This window comes from Anas acuta, chromosome 5, assembly GCF_963932015.1.
Source record: "Anas acuta chromosome 5, bAnaAcu1.1, whole genome shotgun sequence".
In the NCBI taxonomy this organism is placed as follows: domain Eukaryota; kingdom Metazoa; phylum Chordata; class Aves; order Anseriformes; family Anatidae; genus Anas; species Anas acuta.
In genome coordinates this window covers 40,536,803-40,562,679 of record NC_088983.1, presented here as the reverse complement: position 1 = coordinate 40,562,679, position 25,877 = coordinate 40,536,803, and the positions used below count along the sequence as shown (strand labels likewise).

Below are 25,877 nucleotides of genomic sequence, written 5' to 3'. Positions count from 1 at the left end.
GAAGCAGCAGGCGAAATCACCATCAAGTTAAAGCCCTTGTTAGTGACAACAGTCATCACCACATGGAGAACAGTTTTATCCCATAACCTCATGGCAGGAAACCACAACTCCCTAGTATGCTAAGGAAATGCATATTACGAAGTGGAATGATTAACACTGCACCAGTTGCTGTTCAAAGAGTTACGTATTCTGCATGCTTTAATAGAAACTTTAAAAAAGGTATTGTTGCAAAAATCATATGTTTTGCTGGGAATATATCTGGTGCATTCTCAAACAAAAGTAATAATCTTTTAATATTTTTTGTCAGTATGGTACCACGTCGCATTAGTAGCATATTGTGAATAGTCAAAGCAAATGAATGGATACAATGAGTTTTACAGCTAGCCTTCCAGAAGTGAAAGCAATGCATACACCAAGGAGTTGTGGGTAGTGAGAGAATGAGATTGTCCTGCTGATTGGATGCAGACAAGCAATGAGTAATTCAAGAGCTCACAGTCAAACAAACTGCTTGTGGCACTACTACTTGTACCCAATTACCAATTCAGAGAGAAAATAAAAAGCAGTTTCAGTAGAGTCGGGGTGGGAAATCTCCAATTAGCACCAATTAGTGAAGTTGCTTCCTACAGCGGAATTCTGGGGCCGTAGGAAAAAAATAATCTCCCAGAATGCCTGGTGGAGGCATTTATTTACCAGGTGATGGGACTCCTGAAGAATAACTTGATGAGGATTTGCGCCTGTGGGACTTGAATACAGATACTACTTGGAACTTGCCTGCTCGATTTGACTGGTCAATCATAGGCTGTACTATTCTTCTTCTGGCATTAATAAACCTGAAACAGAATACAAAGAATAGCAGTCCTTTCATCAGCTTGCTTCTGTGTTTTGAGAACACCTCTGCCTGAAAACTGACAGGATTTTAGCGCGGCACAGCGACGTGTTTTGTTTCGTGTTTCTTTTTTAAAGAGTATAAATTTACTTTAGAGGATTTTCCTCTAAGTGCCCAGAAATCATAACTGGTAACATGCTTATCTTACTAGCTAGCTTAAAGCTGGATTTCCCAGAAGGCTTTAAAGAGTAAACGCAAATGAAAACTTGTGTTTAAAGACAATTGTTTCTTTAACTTCTTAGGGTAGCTTGGAACCTGGTTAAAGTTCACAGGCTGCACGACTATTTTTTTTCCCCCCTCCATCACAGGGATTCAGCTACCCTTGCAGCTGGCCATAAATGAGGACCAGGCTTTGCCACTCCGTGCTTTCACAAGGTATTGTTAGGTCAGCAGAGCCATCAATTAGGCTGTCTGAAGTTTTATCACCAGCACAGCAGCAATAAGTGCTGGCCCAGAAAGACTTCTGCTCTTCTGCAACTCCTGCAGTTGGAGCCTGTAAAGGCTGGGGTCGCCGCGAGGTCAGTGCCAGCTGGGGGCGACCTCTGCGGCCGACCGGGGACACCCAGCTCACGGCACCCGCCGGCCGTAAACCCAGGCACCTCTCAACTCGTTAGGAACAGCGAGCCGCAGGTACATGTGGTTAATATTAGGCCCAAAATAACTTTTCTGCACCCCCCTTCCCTCTCTCAGATCAGGCCCCGTAGCTGCGCTGGGTGCTGAGGCTTTTGAATGCCGGGGAAGGCAGTTAGTTGGCTGCGGAGCCTGGATTTAATTTCACTGGTAATCCAAAAATAAGTGCTTGCATATTTCTTGTTATCTTAATGCACAACAACCCACATTGGCACAAACTAAGGCAAATTAATTTCAGCAAAATAATTTTCAAAAGTACTTTTTCGCACCGTTTCTTTCAAAACAGGGCAATTTTCTATCACTCACAAGCCACGCTTGTTTTTGTCCTCCTTCTTTGTGTTTGAGAACACTCCGGAGCTTTTGCGCAGGTTTTGTGTGCTATTTCACAGTTCAGACTTTAGGCTGGTGACCCTTAAGGAGTGCTAATGAAGTTGAATACTAGTGTTTAATCCTCTTCAGAAATACTAACATGCCCATCATCCAAAACAGCCTCCAATAATTGCCATTGGGCCCGATCCAAAGCCCAGCCAAGTCTTTCAGTCAGGAACTGAAAACTAAGTTCATCTGCTCATTTAGTAAATTGCTGGCCTTTCTATAGCATAAACTCCACAAGCCCTTTTGTTGTGCTCTCCTCCCGCCCCCCTGCCGAAATTCCGCCGCAGATAATGAAGGATGGTACACCTTCGCTTGCCTCTCCCGTAATCACAGTTGTGGAAATTTCATTAGACAGATGCATAAATGCTACAAGTAACACTAAAGCACTCTTTTGCATCTCTCTGTTTACATCCTAAAGATGTTCTTTATTCTTTAAGAAAAGTATAATTCAGTTGTCAGAAATGTCATCCTGCCTCAGAATTAGTCATGACTTCAGGTATTAAAATAAAAACTCAGACACAGTCAACGTACTTGTTTATTCCCTTCTGACTGCAGCGCGGGAAGGCAGTTCTTACCTTAGCACTGTGATTTCTAGACATGTTTCCGTCCTTAAAGACAAAGGTCTCCGATAGGACTTAATTTGCTTAGCTGCTTTCCAGTAACGTTACTACACTGACCAAATGGAGCCTGACCTGAACCTTCTCTAGCCAGTATGCCTTTTATCAGCTAAAGTTAAGGCCAATAGAGATTAACAGGAAAGCCTGATAAGGCTGTTTTCTCTTCTCCTATGAGCTTCTAATGGTGTATACAGATGGCAAGGTTTTAAAGAATGGAATGAATGCTTATTTAGGTCTGTAAAAAATCACAGACAACAGACACTGCCTCCCCCTCCCCACACACACACTTTTCATCTTACTAACCTGTTTTCTTCAGTCAGACCACTCTTCACGGAAACCAAATTGGTTTTTATTTTATTTTATTTTATTTTATTTTATTTTATTTTATTTTATTTTATTTTATTTTATTTTATTTTATTTTATTTTATTTTATTTTATTTTATTTTATTTTATTTTATTTTATTTTATTTTATTTTAACGCCAACCACTTTTATTATTTACATCTGGTAGTCCCCTTATTTATGTCCCTTTCCACTTCCCTGCAAACACACCCTCAGTCACAGGGCTGCTAAGCATTATGGGCCTTGGCTCTCAGCGGGAGAACTCGACACTGTCTTCAAACAAATAATTAAGGGGAAGGTTAAAGGTTCACCCAGAGGTCATATCTTTGGATACTCCTCAGAAAGTTTACATTAGTAAGAAATGGGTGCCCTCTGAAGTGTTTTTTCAATGGGTTTGTACGACAAGGCAGAACATTAAGAAAATTCTATGTCCTGAAAGATTTCAGTTGGCAACTGCTTTATGGTCATGAGCGGGCAAATTTGGATACTCTGCTCTGGTCCTGCACATTTGACAACCACCACGGCATAAGTCTTTTGGATATTGAAATACTGAAAATCTGGGATATTGAAAAAAACTTGTCCAACTATTTACTTCCCTTGTTCTGTTCCCCTGATACGAATAATGGCAGCTTTTCAGGGTGAAGTCTATAAAGAGACATTTCTTTTGGAAATTTTTGCACTAATTATTTTGGAAATGGGAATTAAAGCCCTAATATTGAGTCCCCCAATCTTTATTTTGCTACAGAGAAAAATGGTAGTAAAAATGATCACATTCATCCAGCATTTTTTTCCAAACAACAAAAAAAAAGCACTTTGCTTTGATTTATGATTTCACTGTATCTCCATTTTCCTGTTGCGCATGTGAATAACTGCAGGTGCAAATGATGGCCTCTAGACCAACACCACTTTGAAGAGAAGATACTCCGTCATATTCTCGGAAAGATATAGGGGCACAGGGGCATTAGGCATCCAGATCATTTTGAAATTCCATTCCTGTGGTTTCTCTGAAAAATCCTGGCCAGCAATGGCATCAATTATATCCACCAGTGGGTATGTCTGAAAAATTGTACTTGGAATTATTTATTTGCAAAATTGCAGGTGCAAACAGACATACATTTCAGGTCAAGATAAAACGGGATCCTAGAGTCATAGCAGTAACTACATCACATAACGCATCAGCACAATTGGTAGACAAGGGCACAGAATGCAGTGTTTGTGGATTATTATGTGTCCTTTATACTGCCCCATAAATATGCACAGTGCATAATAGAGACATAGAAACCACAATCCCTCAATCCCAGCCCTAGTCTTTACTTTTTTTTTTTTTTTTTTAATCCCTCAGAGAGTCATCTCTAGGGCCAAAGTAAAGCAAAATACAGCCTTCTGCACAGCACTTCAGTTGGTGTATTGCAAAAACACTGTGATGTTATTTTGGCACAAATGCCTTCAAAAGGCACTAAAAGATAGGTAAAAAAAAAAAGTAGAATGCCAGTGCCACTATTTCCAGCATTACTCGGAACCCTATAAAAGAAGAATTCACAGCTCTGCTCCTGACACTAATTACCTGCCTGGTTCATACCCTTCACCCAGAGGCCAAAGATTGAATCGCCTGAAAAGATGAGTAAAATCTATCAACAAGACATGGATTTCTTTGTTACTCTTCTGTTAATAGTAATTCCTATAATTTGGATGATAACAGCATTTAGAGGACCCAATGAAGCTCAGTTGTACTTCACCCCATGCTGCACAAACACACTGTCCAAGAGAACTCACAGTCTGAACAGATTTCTAGGCAAAGCTTGGGGGAGAGGGACGCCTTCTCCCTGTTTGCAAAGGGGAACTGAGACAGACGGAGATTAAGTGACAAGGCCAAAGTCATACAAGAGATCTTTGGCAGAGCCACACTCCCAACATAGATTTCCTCAGTCCTCTTTCAGCGCTTAGTACAATCTGCTATCCATATGCTATCTTTCCTTTGTTCCCCCAGATTAGCAGTCAGGCACACTGGCAGGGGAGTACGGAGAGAGTTCCCATTGCCACTGTTTGTGCCTTACCTGCTGTGTAGATAAAGAGGGGTCATCAGCCTCTGGGGCTGAGTCGATACCTTCACAAACTCTACATTCATGTGGTATTTGGTCCTCATTCCAGAATGATAAATGAGGTATGTAATGTTGAGAAATACATGTCATTGACATAGTACTTTTAATGAAAATCTCACTTCCAGCATTTTGCAAGTGACAGATTACCAACCCCTTTTATTCGAACAATAGCCATTTGAAATGAAAGTTTTGTGCTTTTTTTTTTTTTTTAATTGCTACCTAAAGCAGCCATATATATTTTCTATAGCAAAAGTCTGTCTTTCTTGCACAAGTGGTTCTGGTAACTTCAGTGGGACAATTTACAAAAGCACAGCCAACAAAATTTGGCTCAAAATGCACAACAATATGGACTTTCAAAAGAAGTAATTTCATTTTTTATCCAGCAAAAAACAGTAGAGCAGTAAAGGTACACTAGTGAATATGCAGTGTAGTCTGGTGATTCGGTAGCCCTAGTCCTAATTGGTTTCTACCATTGCTAATTAGCATGACAATATAATCTAAATATATGCATTTAATTACATCTCTTCAAATAGAGCCTTGGTTTTCTTTGTCCAATATAAACATGTATTCTGTATTTTATAGGAAGTTCCTTAATTAGTCTTCTTTATATATTTATCATATTTTATCTCAAGTCCTATCAAATGATGTTAAACTCACATTTACATAATACATTTAATATTTATAATAAGTAACATTCAGATAAAATTGCAGAGAAATATGTCTGCAAGTGCAAAAGAGAACAAACAGCAAATAGAGATCTCTTAGTCTGCTCGTTCATGTCTGGCACATTCAAAAATAATTTTGTCATTGTTTTTACTGTCTTTTTGTACATAGAGTGAGTTTCAAAACACAAAGACTACTTTGTACATGAATCTAAGTAAGAGTAATTTTTAAAATGAACTGTTAGTGACTGTACTGATTGGAAATCAGAATTAGAAATATCTCCAGCTTTACTCTATGGTTGTCATGGAAAAATCACTTTAAGTATGTAGGGTCACAAAAATCTTGTTTCAGGAGATTGAATAGCATGAAAACATAGGAAATTACAATTCATCTCCAAGTTGGAGTCTAACCTGAACTCAAACAGAGAGTTCTAATTCCTATCACTTGACTATAGATCTCATGTCTACTGTGAGATGAACTGGTACAAAACTGAATCAGTCTCCTATAGAAGAGTAGTCTGCTCCTTATGAGAAACTGAGGAACAACATGGGCCAACAAGTACAGCTCAAAACTTTTAAATATCAGTCCTCTATTTTCACTTAAAATATCCACCCCAGAAAATGAGGTGTTAAAATACTGGATTTATTTAACAAATCAGCCACTGCATTAAATGGGTTCTCAACTCTGTGAATAACTGAGAAACAAATTTGTGAGATAAATTCAGTGTCAGTTCTCTTAAAGGATTAATGACGAGGAAAGTTTTGCCTCAGTTCAGATTTTAGCCCACGAAGATATTTCTGCTCATTCACTTGAAAATATACAAATACTGAGTGAATATTGTCACAGGCTTAGTCATAGCAATAATATAAATAACAGTAACAACAAAAATATAGGGTTAAAATTATTTATGCACAAAACTTTTAGGTACCCAGAGGAACAGTCTAACAAGATTTTTCAAAAACCTTACAAATCTAGATGAGACGCTCAAATTTTATTAAGCCTAGGTAAGTGGGAGCTGAACTTGATGAATAAATTGGGTTTAAGCACCTGCTTCAATCTGCTGAGTAAGAGCCTAAAATTCGTTCTAATAAATAATTCAAATGTTTTCACCTTTGCTGAGAAATCTTTGCCAAAAATGGTAGCTCAGTATTTGGACTGTGAACATGTTGGTGTTTAGCCCAAGAGTATACTACATTGATCCCTTGTTGCCCAAGAATGCCTTAATTTGGAAGGGAAAATAAGCAATGGAATATTATATTTAAGTCACAAAAAATGTTTTCTTAAGTAACCTAGAAAATTTCTTTTTTTTTTTTTTTCTTTTTTTTTTCCCCCCCCCGGTCTGAAAGAACTATTTTAGAAATCTTGAGTTCAGAGCATCTGAACGAATGTATTATAAAAGACTAATTTTCAGAAACATTTTATCAATATACTCCATCTCCTTTGTACCAATCTTTGTTGGTCATCCAAACTTTTATCTGAGCAAGTACAATCTAGTTATCTTACTTAACTGTTCTCTCCGATATGTATTCTAAACTGACAGAAATAGGTTTAGGTGTCCTTTTGTACATGTGTGTACAAAAATGGTTGAAAAAGCCCTTGTTCATGTTTCACTGAATCTGTGCTGCACCTGGTTACCAACACTTATTTGCAGCGTTCCTTACAGAAAAGTAAAAAAAGCTGTTAGTCACCTGGAAATGAGCCATCTAAAGAAAGCTTCCTTACACCCCAAATACTGAGATATGGAGACACTTCCATGACTAGGAAAGAGGGAGGGACAGGCAGGTTAATTCCCTGACAAGACTTCACGTCGTTTTGGTTAGCCTTGTTAGAGAAGGGGGCTTGTGGGCTGTTTAAACTGACTTTCTTAAGCTAATTTTGGTATCTCACATCTCTCATAGGTGTGATTCAGAAGACCTAAGTCAGCATCCACAGTTGGTGGAGGGAAGGCTCTAGATGACAGCGAGCATCTAAGCTGGGTGCCTAACAGCTCAAGGCAGGCACTAACAGCCCCATAGACCTCTGCCACATCTTGTATGTTTATGTTGGATCTTCTAAAAATACGTTATGCCACCAGGAGTTGCCAATTTCTGAAAACCATAGATTTCCCCATCCTGTACCTGTGAGACTGTCTTAAAAAAATTGAAATTTAAACAGCATTCTTCTTAGTATTTACATTCCAGGTTTTTGAGTCATTGTATCACATTTTTAAATTGCTCTCCTCAGTCACAAAATCTAGAAACTTACTTGGAAAGATTCTCACATAACTGCTGTCTCCTGAAGTTGGGGCCTTGAGTTAACATGAAATAACTTGAGCCTTGTGATAAAATCATGAGAATTGGCAACGGGGACAGCTATTTACCTCAGAGAAAATATGTTTCTTTAAACACATGACTCTTAGTTACTGGGTTACCTTTTCAGATCACAGGAAAATGACTTGGCTTCTGCCAAGGCTCTGGTGCGTTTCACACCAGATCACACACCCTGGGCAGCCATGCTCACACGTGCTCCAAGGACTGTGCAGGGCAACACTGATTGCTGCCCAAAGGTGCCCTGGCAGGGATGCACCGCCTTGCCATGCAGACTCACAGTGGGGTGCAGCTATAGGGCTCCCTGGTGCTCCCCGCCACCGTGAGAGGCATCAGACCTGCCAACACCCCACAGCCTTGCCACCACCTCAGCACTGTGTGGCCGGAGCACTGCTTCAAGGGTGGGCTGGGGCACCACGGCCACTAGTGGTGGTGCCTCTGCCATGGGGCATGGCAGCCTCCCCTCTGCCCCAAGGGCAAGGTGGCAGTGCTCTGTTTTCAGTTGGTGCAAGTGCGTGAGGCCAGGGGGATTGCATGGCCCTGGACAGTACGTAGGCCGTGAGAGGTGGGAAGTGAGTTTGGTAGGTGAGGGTAGTGAAGAACCATGCCACACCTGCACATGCAAAAGGATAGGCACACTTTTCCTTACAAGCTTTCAGAAAAGCTCAACTTTGGTGGAAGAGTATCCTTTTTTATGCCCCTTAGATTTCTGGCTGGTAAACAAGGGCCACTCTGTGAGTGAAGCCACACCTACAGCCATGCAGCAGTCTGGCAGGCCCTCATTTCCCAAGCAATGCCTGTTACTCTTCCAGTGTGCCATCAGATTATTCATGTATGGCTATTTATCATGCACCGTAAAAATGATCTTTTAAAGATACTTGAAAGGAAGGGAGGAGACAAACAGACATACTTCCTTAGCTATTCATATCTTACAGATAAAATGCAAAGTCAATAGACATAAGCTGTAGTATGTAACCTCATCCTGTACTTGATTTATTGCAGATGGGAATCAACTAGAAACTGAATCACTTTGAAATTTTTACTACTGACATTAAAATTCCAGGTTTGTATACATACATCTTGTGGAGATGCTAAATACAATTTTAGCTAATTTGGCATGTGCTTTGACTTGCTGGCACTTAGACGTCCATGTTAAAGGTGGATAACAAACCTGCTATAAAATCTTAAGTAACTCATGCATTTAAAGATGTGTTAGTTTATTATATTAAACTCATAGGACAAGATTTTTAAAACTGATGACAGTCCAGCAGTCTTGAAAACATAATTAGCTTATTCAGCTTCTTACATGGGAGTTGAGGTCTCTCATTTTAGCCAACTTTTTCAAAAAGAATTGTGTAGTTTTACAATATCACGTTGAAGCATTGAAGTAACTTACACATCTTTTTAACTGTTTCATACTGAGTTTTTTAGCCAACTCTAAATTAACCTGAAAAGGAGAGTTGTCAACAAATTTAGCATCTGTTTAACTTCCCTGATCAAATTAGATCAAGGTATTAATTCTGCTTTTCAGTGGAAACTACCTAAGTAGCAACCTGCCAAAAATACATAAAGGTGTTTAGCAATTATGTACTGGGTATGTTTGAAGAGATCAAGGTGCACTCACATGTCCTGTGCTATGGATATCTCTGATTAGCTTGTCATCTTCTCTGAAGAAGATGTAGCCCAACTCTCCTATACTATGTAACAGGCCAGCTGTTAGCTGTCTGTCAAGCACCTAAAGTGGACAAGTAGTCCAGGAGCAAAAATGTCACTCCTTTGATCTGGCAAGGAGCAGCTGCTGATTTATAGAGTAGGACTTTGTTCTTCCGTTCTATTTTACTTTCTTTCCTAAGGCAGAACCACAAAATCCAGCAGAAAAAAAAAAAGTGCCGTTCTCTGCAACATCAACAAGCTCTGACAACTGCAACAGGGTTTTTCTTGGCCCTAACAAAGCTCTCAGGCATCTCCTTTGACGCTCACCTTTTTTTTTTTTTTTTTTTTCCCTTCTTCTTTTTGCAATGCGGTAGTTATTGTTTAATTCAGCTTCTGTAAATGGAATGGACTGTGGCCAGCAAGCCTGGGGCATAAACACACCTGTATGAAAGAAGCCTTATTGTAGCAACCATCTACAACCAACCTGCACATGCACTACCAGTTCGTGAGTTCAGAAGGAATGTTCCATTTTCCCTGACAGTAAATTTTGCCTTAAGATAACAAATTTTTTTGTACCCACTGTCCTGTCTTGACCATGAAGCTTGTACACTTTTTCATTGTTATTAAAATCTGAAGATAAAAAAAATATGTATTTTTCTATCTGTCAACCAGTGGACCTAAGGAAATTGCATCCGAAGAGCCCTTTTTTAAAAAAATCACAGACAAAATAGATTTATAGAAATACAGTGCTGAGAGTTTGAGAACTACTGATCCCAAAGATACCCTTTCTGTTTCAGAGACAGTAATGCAATTGTAGCCACCTCCAGCTTATACTGTTACAGATTGTCCTAAAAATAAAATAAAAAAACTGTAAAACATGTATTTATTAAGAAATAGAACTTGATGCAACTAATTGGACTGTGATACCACAGCCCAGACTAAACGCTCTCTTCAGTTCTTTCAGGCTCAGGTGCTGAATAGATGCTGTCAGACAATCAGTGACTATACAAGGTGTTAAACTCCTGCCTCACCTACTGGAATGGCAAGGAAGTTTTCTCTGTTGCAGCTGCCCCCTTATTTCATTTCTGATCTGTTTTCAACTTTATTAGCTGAAAAAAAGTTCTACGGGCCACAAGAAAAAACTGCAGTATAATGCTGGTGAGCTGGAAAGGAATATCTCGTGTGCTTATGGATTGGGAAGTGAACCACACAACAAGCTATGTATTGACCCTGGTACATGTCTGCACACATGCTGTGGTCACACTTCTTTATACTGTAATTTTAAAAACAGGCACAAAAGGTTTACAAAAACAAAGAGGTGAGGGTGGTGGGAGCATCAAGACTACAAGGTCTTTTGCATATATGTTATCTTGTGGAAATAAATAAGAACTATTACAGCCGAGCCCCAAAGGGATGCAGGAAAATGATGATGTACAGGATAGTATAAAATGGTATATTAAAAACTGAGCTGTCAGTGGAACAATAGAATATTAAGCAAAAGACCATAATAATTGGCAGATATTTAGCTGTAGACATCTTCCTATGGTTGGTGGGTACTAAAATGAACATGAGAAGAAAGAGAACTAGTTAGGTAATTAGAAGTCATGGGCATAAATAACACATGAAGTATAAACAACACCCACCCCCCATTTTATATCTCTTATTCAGATATACCTAATCAGCTCTCAGTAAGTCATACCTATGTGCTGATATCGCTTGTGTTTTGGTCTTCATACTGGTTACAGGAGATTCAACTTATGTTAATCTTCCTTTTCTCTCTAGATACAGAGTCATGTTCATTTTTCTCCTTTAATTATACAAATACTGGTAGCAAGTCTTTTCTCAAACCAGAGGGTCTGATGGCTTAGTAGCTAGAGATGTGTCAGCACCACAGACATCATGGATTGCAGCCTCCATGTTACAGAATACTTGCTCCACAATGACCGAAGACATTGCCAGCATAAGTAAGGGATGGCTATATTGTTTAAGCATGCTAAAACCAAGCAGAAATTGTACCTGTCCTCCCTGTGTCATACTGGCAAAGACTTTACTCCATCTCATCCTGTTTTGTGTTCTCTATACCACACAGGAGTCATGTAAAAATGCTTTAAAAACATTTTTGAGAGTTTGTTAGTACATTAATGTGTTCCATGTACCCCTATGTGTTAGTTACTATAAGCAAAACTAGTTTGAATCATGGAATTGAAAAATTAAACAACCTCTGTGGAGCTGTTTGCCTGTCACTCTGTATCTCAGGCTCCTGTACTTTCAAACCAGAGCTTCATCTCCCCCAGGGCTCAGCTCTTGCTCCCCAGACTACCTTGCTGGCTTACCAGAGATAATTGCAAACTACATCTGGCAAGTCAGTGATAAAGCTTGCTGGTGCTCTGCAGGGGTCCTAGATGGCTAGATATGGTGTGATTGAGGATATATATATGAATGTTGTACCATTTCTCGTCACTATGCAGTTTCCATTCTTCTGAACAAGCAAAGGACTGAAACTGGGAAGAACTGTGCTTTCTGAAGCACTTAGAAGGTTGGGTTCCTCTGATTTCAATACTCTCGTGGCTTATGGGCAGAGCACAGCACAGGAAGAACCTCTGCTCAAGTGCACCACGTTTAGGTTACTGAGTTCCCAAGCTAGAGAGGGGGCTATTTATTATTATTATTATTATTATTATTATTATTATTATTATTATTATTATTATTATTATTATTATTATTATTATTATTATTATTATTATTATTATATCATTATCATTATCATTATCATTATTATTTCTTATTTCTTCTCTTAAAGGACAGGTAGCTGGAGAAATACCTCTTAATGTAGTCACTGCCATTTACATACCTCATGTGAAAATTAAATCAAACCACAAAAAGAAACTTGAAACTGAGCACATATTTCTTTGATGAAAACTGGCCAGTTCTGTAAAGTGTTCCACTATCCCATATTTTACATACAATTGAGATATCTATTATGAAATGAAGCCCAATCTATATAACCTATCTAATATTTATCTTTCTTTATGAGAGCAGTTTGGAAACTGTGTGTGATCTTACATAATGTTAATAACTGGTTGCTGATGGATTTCAGCATTAATTCTGACTGTTCTGACTGGTCGGGTGTTGAGGCTTAATTTTCAGTAGAATTTCACTAACTGTTCCTGCACTGCGTAGGGGTGAAGGCATCTAAGAATATGTGTATAAACCTGCATTTGAGCCCATAAAATTAGTAATTGCAGGGCTGTATCCAACAATGCTGATCACTTTAGCCTGATCTAGTTAAAGCACCCAGATGTATAAGTAAAATCTTTAAAATGACCAAGTCCTATCATAAAACTTAGTGTAGGTTCTGTAAAGCCCATCTTAATGTTCAGCAAAGATTAGAATTAGAAGGCAGTATTAGTAAAGAGATAACAAACTTTGGTGCCTAAATTGTGGGTGATCTGCTACCAGGGAAATTCCTGTCTCTGGTTAGATGTTCCAGGAATCACCAGAAGATGGACTTAGATATCTAACAACCATTAAAAAAAAAAAAAAAAAAAAGCTTTCACTTAACAGGGAAAGTGCCTAAATTCTTTTGGCATGTAGATTTCTGCTTTTTAACACCCCATCCCATCAACACTTTTTCTTCTGTGTTTACATATATTGTAATAGCACTCTGTTTCTGAGTTAGAGGAAGATACAGTGTCCAGTCAGGTTTCCTTTGGGTCATTTTAGTGTGAGTAATTTAAGATAGGTCTGTTCTTTCTTCTAATAACATAGATAAAGATCTCTTCCCTTTATAGCTGACACCATAATTATTTGAATATTTATCTGGAAAGAAGGAGATCAAGTTTTGCCTCCCTATCCTGCTTGATTTGGAACAAAGACTTGAGCATAGGTCCTTCACATATTCTTAAACAATATCTGAATCACCAGTGTATTCAGTACAGTGAACAAAGCCCTTTCAGTTCTCATTCTGAGAAGATGTTCTGCCACCTGAAGTAATTATACAGTCATTGTAATTAACCAGAAATTAACTCTCATACATTTTAAGTTGGAACCCTAACCAAGAGGCTGTACAGTCAAGCCCTTGTTCTTATTTAATTTTGTTCTACTGACTAGTCGTTACATACACAACAGAATTGGCAGTCAAGAGAACAAGAAAGGCATGATAGAAGACTGAAGATGGAGCATTATGTTCAATAGCCCATTGATTGGGAAACTCAACTCACTTGGAACAGTTAAGACAATGATTTAAATCAAGATGAAGAGAAGACCTGCAAACATATATCCTATTTAACAAGTGAATTTTCTAGCCAATGAGCCATTGAGTATAGCACTCCCTCTACCCCATTTGCCTCTTTTGTGTAAAGCTCAGTATGGCTGATACATTACAAGACTTTGGCTGGATTGGGCCCCTGGGGAGATACACTGAGGCAAGGCTGATTTTGTGTTTAAAGTTGTGTTTCACTCTGGAGCATAAAATGCTCCAGAGTGAAACACAAATACATAATACATATGTATTTGTGTTCCCATTCCTCTCTCCTGGAGGTCCCATCTATATAAAATTACCACAGTCAGGGCAATATCTTGTTTATAAGTACTGCTAGGGTTACAGTTAGCAGTTTCCCAGTGATAGCACATTCTAAGTTTTGTGTGTGCTCACCAATAGAAAGAATGAGATGTGGACCAAATGATTTTAGGCATCCCAGGACTGGGAAGCAGCTAGGTGAGGATACTGGAATTTCAGTGATAGCTAAGGACAAGTATCAGCTTAAACTAAAGATTCCACGATTATTATTTTTTTTCTTAACACTCATAGATAACTCAGTTGATATACAGTTGATATACATATCTAACAGACATGTATTCATGAGGAAATATTTTGTAAAACATGCTACACAGATCTTTTATTTTGACTTAAACGATTTATAAGACAACATTGTAATAATATTTTTCTAAGAATTTTGAGTAAAATTTTAGAATGCCTTTAGAGAATCTTTGAAAGAAAAACATATTTTAAGGTCAATACAAACACTACCTAAAAAAAAAAAAAAAAAAAAAGCCTGTGAAAAGGGGGAAAAATTCCTCAAATTCACATGCAGCATCTTCCATCTATGTAGTTCAGTATTGTGCTTGAGTGCATTAGATTTTTAAAATAAATTTTATAAGAAATTCACTATAAATAAAATGAAAACAATGTTTTCAGTCTGATTCAGTGTCCAAACTGAGGAGAATATAGAAAGATAAATCAGCAGTAAGAAGAAGGAAAGTTATTCTTTGTTTTTCCTCTTTGAATTTCTAAAGTATCAATGGCATGTGTACATTTCTAGGAAAAATGCACTTAAATCTGCACTTCTTAAACCTTTCAATGCACTAAATGCACTTCTTAAACCTTGCAATGTTTAACTACTTTAGAAACCAATTGTGCCTTATTTACGACATGTAAACCTTTAGCATGTCAAAGTATAAAACAGAATAATAATGGCAACAAATGCAAATTCCCTAGGAGTCAGATGAACTAGTAAGGTGAGTTAGTTTCCATTTCCTTTTCTTGATTCTTTCCCAGTTGTTATATTCAGTCTTTCCAATGTGACTATATTATCATCCACAAAAATTTTAGCATCATCGTAATCATAAAAGATATATTTTATATCTTTATAAATCACATGAGTCTTAGCAGACCTTAGTAATGCCACATCTGCTTTAATCCTAGTAAATTCTAGCCTAAGACAGCGTAGCCTGTGGTGCCTCACCTGAGTTCTCAGAGACATTTCAGAAAATGCATTAGCTTTGTGAATCAGTGAAATAAATGCAAACAATTATAGTGGTAAATAGCCGAAGAAAAATTTAGCACTTTAAATGGGTTTTGACAGAAGCCTGAGTAGAAATATCTAACTCTTTTATGCATGCCCTTTAACCACCCATCAGTTTTGCTGAGATGAGCGGTCCAATTAGCTTCCTAATTTTTGATGCCTGATGAATAAAAATTAAAACAAAATAAAATAAAAAATAAAATAATGTATCTGGAAGACTAGTCTTCTATTGGTGGAAGAAACTAGAGTGTCTGGAAAAAAAGTCCCAATATCAAATTCCACATCCTAATTTAAAGTACTACTACTACTACTACTACTACTACTACTACTACTACTACTACTACTACTACTACTACTACTACTACTACTAATCCAGGTACCTCATTGCTAGGAAAAATTTGATGCAAAGATGTACAGCTAAGACTGGTGCTTAAAATTTTCAGGTACATTAAATTCAGGTAAAAAATCAGTAAGTGAAAAGTTTTGTGGCCATGCTTTACATCCAGACTGAAAAAAATAAAATAAAAAAAAAATTCATCCTTCTGCCAAGGTTATCCCTAGTGCTACCTAGATCATGTACTGGTTTTCCAGTAAAGCACAGGCCTATAATAACTGCTTAAGCATGCCATATAGTATTAATCTTCCTCATGAACTCAGTCCCAAACCAGTTTCCATGGAGAGAAACTAAGAGGTATGTACAGGCAAAGGAGAAAATATATGGCTAGCCAATGATACAGAAAGGCTCTTTAGGTACAGAAAGGCTCTTTGGATGGGAGCTATGGTAGAGAGGAAGGATTTTTCGACTGAGATTGCAGAACAAAGAGGAGGGCAGTATTAGATGATTAGAGAAGAGAATATGAAAAAAGAGACATAGATCTTGAAGTAGGTTTTGACATTGTTTAAGAAAAAAACACTGAAATGGATCCATAAAAGGATGGGGGAAGGCTGCTGAAGTGCCTAAAGTAGGAGGTGATTTCGATGCATGTGTGAGAAGGAAGCATCAGCATGTGGCATGTTAGAGGGAATGAAGGAACAGAACTTAAGAGTCCTGAGGGAAGGGAACTACAATAGTCAAGGTGAGAAGAGATGAAGGCAGACGCAAACATGACATACTGTCGAAATAGAAATAGGAAGGGGTGCAGACACTGGAGATGTGAGAGACAGAGCAACACTAGGAATTGCATGTAGATTTGAGGCAGTGGGGATAAATGTGTGAGATGTCCTAGAGGGTTATGAAGGACTAGGATTTGAATGTCCAAGAGAATAATGTTGCACCGTGATCAGTCCGTTTTGTTTACCAGGTTATAAACCCATCTATATAAAATGCTTTTATCCAAAATGCAAACTTCTTTTAGAAAATACTTTTCTTATTGTGATAGTTTGTTAGTCAAGCAATCTCTGCAGTGTCTGCAGCTGTGGCTTTTTTCATCTCATCAGTAATTTTAACTCTCTTATTAGTGTGAAGCTTTTCACAGTATTTAATAATTATAAATATACTTCCCTCCAGTTCTTGAGTTCCATTTTGTTTGAGTATACTGTGCTTTCTTTAACATCTACATAATTTGCCCTCAGAATCATGACAACATCACAACACTTTGGAACAGAAGATGCAAATATGGTTCTGATAAAGTTTTTTTTTTTTTTTTTTTTTTTTTTTTTTTTTTTTATGGTTGTCCAAATATTCAAGCCCTGAAATGGTATGCACCTGTGTGAGAGGAGGAACACTACATCTCATTGTTGTTTAATCCTCAGTGTTTTTTGTTATATGAAGAGCAGAGTAGGCTTTTACTTATACCTGTTTTAAACTGTTCTATGACTCTCCAAAAGACTCCTGGATGAGATTAGCAGATAAACAGCTTGATTTCTCTTAGCAGCACTCATTCAGACTGACAGCTCCCATTCATTCACTGGAGACTAAACAATATATATATATTGTTTATATATATATATATAAGACTCAACTGTTGTGCTTAATGACTCCTGCAAGGGCAGCTACACTATCATTACCACCAAGTGCATACAACCTGAGGTTGATGTTGGCCTACTTAAAATTACTATTTGCTTTGAAGGGTTGGCAAAGCAATTTATAAAATTATGGGGTGAAAGTAAGAGAAGCCTCATTAAAAGCGTTTCCTTTCCTTTAAAGGAGAGTGGACTGAGTAAGACTCTCTGAGTTTGACCCACTTGTTACCTCTGTACATTTGTCTTTATTAACATCTATTAACTGATTAGATTTTCCTTAGAAGTAATTGTGCATTTTTAGATAATTGTATCATCATGGCTTCTTACTGGGGAAAGGTATTACATCCAAATACTTAGGACAGATAAAACTAGATGGATGTATCTGTCTGTGCATCCATCTGTCCACTCAAGAAACCTCTGAATATAGAGAATTTAAAGCAGTTGTGCAACTAGTAAATGAGAGGTACATTCTTAAGAAGGAAAATTCACTTAATTAAATAGGTGTCAAAATTATTTTCTTGTCAACATCCACAATATCCATGATGCAGTGATGTTGTGTAATTGTTCATACGGAATACTAGTTTTCAGAACCATAATGAGTTGCTATTAGAAAAAACAGGGACATATTATTAGTATCCCCACAGAGTTACCTTCTAAATTATTTATACTTCCAACACTTCCATGTAATGGCAGTTTTAAACTCAAGCAAACAAAGCAAACCACACAATAGAGAGAGGGGAAGATAAATGTACCCAAACCATTCCTGAATGCATGCAGCTAAAAAGGCAATTCAAAACTAACCAGATTTTGTTTCCTACTCAAATCCTCATGAGCTTTGTAATAGACAGCATCAAAGCTTTTTGGAGTTGTGTCACCCTGATAAAGGATTGAACAGCAGTGCATCTGTTTTATCTCTCACATCTGAAATGTAAAGGAATGCAACTTTATTTGTCTGGTGCAAGTTTGCTCATTGTCTTTGAAATTCCACAGTGGACCCTTCACAAAAAAGCTTAGCTATCAGAAAGGTGCAGATGAGACCAGAGTCTTGTGTTACTCTTAAATTCATCCCCTAGGCTATGGTGTTAGGTTTGCATAGAAGTTTGATGGGCGGAGGAGAGGATTGTTGTTTTTATACAAACTTAGCATTGTGAATTATTTATTCTGCTTTCCACACTTGTTTTACTAATACACGATGTAATGATAATACTTTAAGTAGAGTCAACACTTCTCAGAAAAATTGAGATGGGATGCCTTTAAAAAAATAGAATCAGCCAAACTCAAGTCTGCTCAGTGCACAAAGGATGTGGGTGAAATTAAAGAGAAAATAGCTCTGACTGAAGGCTCTAATGGTCTCCTCCTGGTCTTAAACTGTGTACATTTATGATCAAATAAAGACCATCCTGTTCACTTTCCATTAAGTTATCTATGAAGTTTTGCCTTAATGATCAAAACAAATTCCAGCTGAAATCGCTGTCTTATTAACTTACTGAGCAGCTAAACCTGGTTTCTGTAAAAAACAAACTTCTATGAAAGAGCATATGGCATGTGGTGGGTTTTTTTGTTTGTTTGATTTTTTTTTTTCCCCACTGGAAAAGGAGTATGTATCTAAACACTCTCATCTTTTTGTCAGTCACAATACAAACAGGTTTTAAAAGTATCTAGTTGTTCTGAGTGCCTCTCTGGGTATTTGGATTAAGGAACTCAAAATAAACATACAAAGAAAATGCTGGCCTTCTTTTTAAGGAAAATGAGCCTTACATACATGAAGAATCTGATTTGTCTTATATTGCTTCAATTGTACACCAGCACCCTCCTTAATTATTCTGGATTTGCATTAGTTTAAAACTGGAGTAATGGAGCAGTGGATCAGGCCCAATAGTCAGACATATGTTTTCCACCAGATAATGGCTACTTATATATTTATGAATTTTAAAATGCTTTTCAATCCAACTATCATTGTTACTATGTGCAGGAAGTAAAGAAGTAAATTGCAACCAAGCTTTCAGGGGTTTATTCCCTCATGAAGCACTTGTATTGCAAGTGTCACAGGAGGGCAACTGTATAGTGCCCTCTACATAATAAATGACACTGTTGAATATTCTTAAAGTAATGTCTGTGTGTGAGTGGTTTGGGGGACAGGGCTATTATCTGTTGGGTTTTACATATCTAATTACTAAGCCATCATTTCTTTAACCCAGCTTCACAGAAAATTTCAAGGAGGTTTAAAATAATCAGTACTCTGATCTGTTCTGTCCTGATCACCCATAGAAAAAGTGAGTACTCTCAGGGCCATAAACAGCTTTCAGGCAAATGTGTAACTCCGGTGTCAATTGGAGTTATGTGCAGAGTCTCAGAGCAGAAATAGTATATAGCTCTCCACTCCTGAATATGACAGTCATAATAAACCTTAACCTCGACATTCCCTGCTTTCCTCAACCACAGCTAAAAATGTTATACACATTTATACCATCTAACGAACCAGACATTAAAAGGAAACCACAGATCTATACCAATAGATTATCAGGAAGAGAAGTGTGAAGTGGATACTTGCTCATTGTAGTACCATGGTAGTTACAAAGAGGAAAGACCTAATACATCATCCTCTTCATCCTTCTGCAAGAGTAAGGGATAATCTACCAACAGAGGTCCCACCATCTACTGAAATAACAGTTTGTAAACTGGATAGTGCAAACAAACAGTGCAAAAACCTAGGGAATAGAAACTCAGACTCACATAAACCTGGAAAGAAAATGAATGTTTATTTTACTCTCCTTTGGCAGCAATACAAATGAAGGATAAACCACTCATTGAGGTAGGTTGCTGGGTTCAAGTGAATTGTGTCTCGTTTCTGAATCTGTCACATATTCTCTTTGTATAGCCCAATTAATTGTAGATGGTGAATCTGTTTATGAAAGGAAGTGAGAGGATATAAGATTTCTTTTTTCCTTTTTGAGTAACTCCTTCAATTTAGAGAAACAATCAGCACTGAAATTATAGTAACCTGTAGCAAGTGGTGGTCAGTAATGAATATATATCACTGTGATGAGCAAGGGTGAAGTAGGAAACTGTGCTTTTGTTATGCCTTAGAGACATCTTCCATGCTATCCTTCTAGTTTTGCTAATAATCAAACCCTTAGTTTACCTGAAGCTCAGTTTCCAATCAGTTAATAATATCAATAATTATTGCTTCCCCACATTTCCTTAGGTTTTCATGATATGTTTTCTATTGTTTTTGAGACAATTTGACAATGTAGGGCACAAAAATATCTGGATACTAATATATCCATGCCTGTACACTGCATAGGATTTACCTTCTTCTGATTGAAATTCTGATGATGGCTGAAGAACTGATTACACTAGCTACAATTACTAGAGTCTGGTTTACAATTTGTTCTGCAACTGTTATTCACATGTAACTTTTCAGAAGTCTTTCTAAGATTATTTTTTTTATGTGGGATAATTAGCCTGATATTTAAGAATTCTAATCTCATATAAATGCTCAATCAAAACACATATTTTCCTGTGAGCTAAAAATGCCTGGATTTCAGTTTTGATTCTCAAAAGAATGTTATTGTTCCTGCAGGACGTGCAATGGAACATAAAAGAGCATTTTACCTCACCATTTGAATTGGATGTGTTTTTTTTTTTTTTTTTTTTTTTTTTTTTTTTTTTTCTCCTCTTTTTTCTTTATTTTTGAATGTTTAATTGATTATTGTTGTCTATTGTGTTTTTTTTTTTTTTCATTGTTTTTATCTTCTTCTCCTATAGTGTGAATTTACTGCTTTTAGAAAATCTGCAAAAAGACTGCTCTTCTTACACTATGCTTCTTATTTCATATATTTAATTTTGAAATAAAAAATAGTGGTTTTCAATTTCATGACCCATTCAGTTAGCCATCTCTCTTCAGGGACTACCAAAGAGGATGTCAATTAATTCTGACTGTATGATGCATACTTCAAAGCCCACCACTTCACTTCTTACAAACCACAAAACAAATGCCGTTAATTGACTTTTGGCAAGTGCTGATTGCAACTGGACTAGAACTCATGACTGAAACTGTAAATGTTTCAGTGTAAGAAATACTTCCTTATCCATAAAATAAAAACTATACCAAAGTGGTAAGTAGACAAATTACTATGTCCTCATGAATTGCTAAGTCAATGCCTCCCTCAGAAAGGGGGGAGGAAAGAGAAGGATAAAAAAATCCCAGTAAAGAATATTTTACCTTTGCAGACAGCAAGAGAAATTAAAAAAATAAAAATAAAAATAAAAATAAATAAAAAATCCAACCCAACAATGAGAAAGATGAGGAAAAATCTACCACTGAATGTGGGAGGACACTTCATATTCTTTATAATAGGTGGCTCACATGAAAACACATCCCATCAGCTTCCTGATGAAGTGAACACCATGGAGGGGAATGGCAAAGTCAATCTACTCTGTTTTATAGTGAAAGAAGCAACGTGCTAGAGGCGAACTAATGAAAAAGATTTGGAAGTTTGCTGAAATGGCAGGATCCAGATGTTTTCATGGACTTAGTTCTAGGTCCATCACAAGAAATAGTAAATCTGATTTCCCTGGTTTTGCACTATAGGGAAGTCTCTCAACATCTACAGAGTTTCTTCACTTACTTCAGAATAATCAAGACTGCCATCAATCAGACCCAATGTCTCCTGAAATTTGCTATCATATTTTGTAGGACATAAACTGCAGGCCCAGTCATTACTGGGCCCTGGAGGAAAGGTATCAGTAGTAAACATCATTGCTTCAATTTTCCCTTTCCTTGAAAGAAAACTATTTTATATATTGAAAATGATAAGTTAACAAAATGTGCAATTATTTCATTGCCAGACCATTTTCCTCAACCCAGAGATCAACAGCAGAAGTGAACTGTGCACACTAGAGCACTTTCTAATTTATTTTAAGCATATATCAGTTGCCTGATTGATATTAGATAGGGACAATAATTTTGGTGCCCTTTTTTGAGCATTTGAATGTAAGTAATGAGTGCTGCATTTCTACTTGTACAATTTGTGTTTCAGGTAGCTTTCCTTCCCTCAAAACAGTGCTTCTGGAAAGTAAGTCCTCCAAGAAACGTATAGATATGAAAAATCCTGGTCAGAGTAGAGTACTAGGAACCAAGTATCAAGACTACATGGGTAGGGGCATTGCTGAAGGACAGATTATGGAAGCAATTGTCCTTTGTGTTGCCTCCGTGGTGGTATACCCTGCATTGCTACAGTACCACAGTTCTTTTATATTGGTAAACAGTAAAGTCACTAAATATATTGGAGGCAACTCATACATCCCAAATTTATTGGACTATGCAGTCATAAAATCTGTGCCCTGAGGTCAACATAAAATACCTGTATCAGGTACAAGTTTCCTAGTGTAGATTACAGATGTCTTTCTGTGATTTCATGTTCTGGTGAAGAGTATTGATGGACTGTAACACTGTTGTGGATCTGCAGGTATCTGCAGTCATGTGCTATTCTCCTCACGTCATGATATATGAAGAAAGGAAGAGAAGAACAAAAATTGCTATAGTCCTTCAACATGGCAAAAAGGGTCCATTCCTTGCCAGTTTTCAGGACTGCTGTATCTGTATTTATAGTTCTGCATGAGTTGTTTGAATAAATTATTGCAACTGCTATTTGAGGACTGATTCAAAATCAAAATCTGTGGAAAAGCACCAGTTCAGGTCAACAGGCTTTGATAAAGCACCACGGACAGTCTGAAGGAGAGGTTAAAGGAATGAAACCACTTTGAAAATGTGATCTTAACCTGCAAGCTCCCAACCACCACCTCACTTACATTACCTATATAATGCCCCAGTGTGACTTTTCCAGGAAAGTCAGAGAATGAGGCAGCAAAGTGCAGTTATGTTGAGGAGGAAAAGACATTTTTTTAATGTTATTTTTATGCTTTTACGCCTAACATGTTTTAATGCTATTTTAATGTATTTTTATCTTGCTCTATAATATATTGTCATAAAACAGAAAAATATATTAGTATGAGATGCCAACAAATGGCTTTTGCAGTTTTTCACCAGTTTACCTTTATCACTTCAGTGTTTAATTACTTAATGTTTTAACACCTTTGTGGAAGCACACAGCTCCATCTCAGTGTTACAGCTTGGTAACCCTACACTGTTCACATGGAGAATCCACTTGCTGACTTCACTGCTAGTTCTTACTGTCAGAAAAGCTGTGCAGACTGTTATAACCTTGTCAGGTGACTGAATAATTTAGGGAACAGATTTCCAAAGCTATCCACGTACTTAAAACAGACATTTGCTTTGTGGTATTTAAAAAGTATGTGAGGGCCATTTGAAACTGACCCACTATTACATGGATGCTGTCTACAGTGAGCTTTACATCTCAGCTACAGCTTCTAGGAGCCTCTGCATTATGACTAGTAGATTTAGAGATTAGATGTCCTGGACTAGTTCTCAGAAAAAAACGTAAGTTTCTGAGTAAAGTTGTAGGAAATATTTGCAGGGAACATAAAACTAACATAATAGTGGGTTTCAGCAGAAAAAATAAACCTTAGCCTTAGATTCTCATTTTTAATCTTGCATTACCATCATGTTGTATTTTAAAAATGAAGGAAATGTTATAGCCAAACTGATGCCCAATCCGTAGCACTGCTTCTGGATTTCTCTGGTTTTTGGTGAGAAACAACATTTTGTGTTTAAGTGGGAGTTTTTACATGTAAAAGTAAGCATTAAGTCATGTGGCTGAAGACTAAAGCTGCTCCTCAGAGCTGCTTTTATGCAAACAGGACTCTCTAGAATATCCATGTGCCACAGACTATTGAGACTTGCTCTCCCCGATTTAGCAGTTTACTTAAGCATGTGTCTGTCTATAAGCACATCGATAACTTCATTAACATGACTGAGGGTTAGGCAGGTGCTATGACAGCCTAATGGACTTAGGCCTCATCTGAAGAATGAATTCTGAGAATGTTTGTTCCTGAACAAGTCAGCCAACAGTCATTTCATTTTTTTAACTGCTCAAATGATTTGGTCCATTGTATCAGTGGCCCTTGATTAAACTCAGAAATGAGACACTGAGCAAGAGCGAAAAATAAAATTGTTTTTGCTCATTACAATGAAGGTCACAGGCATTCATCGTGAATTTTATAAAAATGTTAAAATAATGGTTTACCTCAGGAAAAGCACCCAAGGTATCAGTATGTGAGGGACATGCACCTATATTCTAGCCAGAGCATCTCAGAAATGAGGGATCTAAACATAAAGCTAAACATACAAGAAGAAACTGAGAAAAGGTCTTGTCTGGAGCCAAATGACTGCCTGTTCCTGTGTTCACCCCACAGATCTGCGTAGTGAGACCTTCCAGGGATCAGCAGGACTACTCTTTACCTCCAGAAAGCAATATTGCTCTGGGTAGAAATGAGCTCTGAACTTCTGTGCTTTTATTTCTCTTCTCCTTTTACAACTCCCACTGACTAAAACACTGGGCTTTAGGAGGCACTGAAAAGTTAAATCTGGGAGAAAGAATGACACCATGGACATAAAAGAACAGACCTCCGTACATTCAAGACCTTCACAGAAGAGTACCGTGTTCAGGAAGTTCCATATGGTTGTAAAGTTAACAGAAAAATCTTTTTTAAAGAAATATTCCCAGTGGCTTCCAAAGTACTTACTGGCTGGCTTACAGGACATAGTGCTCATCAACCAAAAACATAGACAATTTTTAAATAGAGTATTGTTTTTAAAATCATTTTTCTCTGCGTAAAATGGCATATTCTTTCTACAGAGAGAAAATAGCCTTTATTAAACTTCTCTTTGCAGGCTCATAGATGAACAAGGCTAGACAATGAAAAGAACCTTAAAAACTTTTGTGGGAGTTGCTTTACACTGAAAAATCTCAAGTGAAATACAACATATTTTATGTTGTCTGATAAAGAGGTGGTATAAGAAAATCCTCAAAATGCAATGTTTTGAGATCCACAATGAAAAAATGATTTCTTAGAAAGGCTTGCCTCTGTGATAATCTTGGCCAAGAAGAGATTTCTACAGTTCAAGTACAATATGGATATTTGACTTGAGTGACTCTGTATGGACTGTGAAGTACATCAGATACTGAATTTAAGGAAGAAATACAGAAGAAAAAGAAAAAAATGATATATTCCAGTAGAAAACAAAGAACCATTGCGGTCTATTTAAGGCACCAAGCATATTCTAGACTATAATTTTCATGATTCTACATAAATGCCCTTCTATGATAATTCAAATTTTTTATACTTTCTCCTTCCATTTGTAGTTTTTAAGATGAAAAATAGAATTTTCTTGTCTCTGCTATCTTTAAATTAACACATACTAAGCAGAAAGTTAATGTAAATCTTTTACAATATTATTTATTTTAAGTGGATAAGAATAAATGTACATAAAAGTACAATCTAAATCTTCAAATTTCTCTCAGTGCTCAGTTTCACCTGGAAATTACTCTTTTATCATTGGTAGCATTAAACTAATGAGCTCACCGTTCCAATTTAACCTGTAAAAACAGAAACCAA

General features: G+C 37.2%; 1 protein-coding gene across 12 annotated transcripts in view; it reads right to left on the bottom strand.

Moving 5' to 3' along the window:
- Positions 1-25,877, bottom strand: part of MEIS2 (Meis homeobox 2) — a 171,319-nt gene that overhangs the window by 5,846 nt on the left and 139,596 nt on the right. For 5 of the 12 annotated variants that reach the window (XM_068684338.1, XM_068684330.1, XM_068684339.1 and 2 more), the window contains one exon: positions 772-830. In XM_068684338.1, coding sequence (XP_068540439.1) covers positions 772-830 — 59 coding nt within the window. Of the gene's footprint in view, positions 1-690; positions 831-25,877 lie in introns of all 12 variants that reach the window. The other 7 variants (XM_068684328.1, XM_068684331.1, XM_068684329.1 and 4 more) reach the window with 2 other exon arrangements.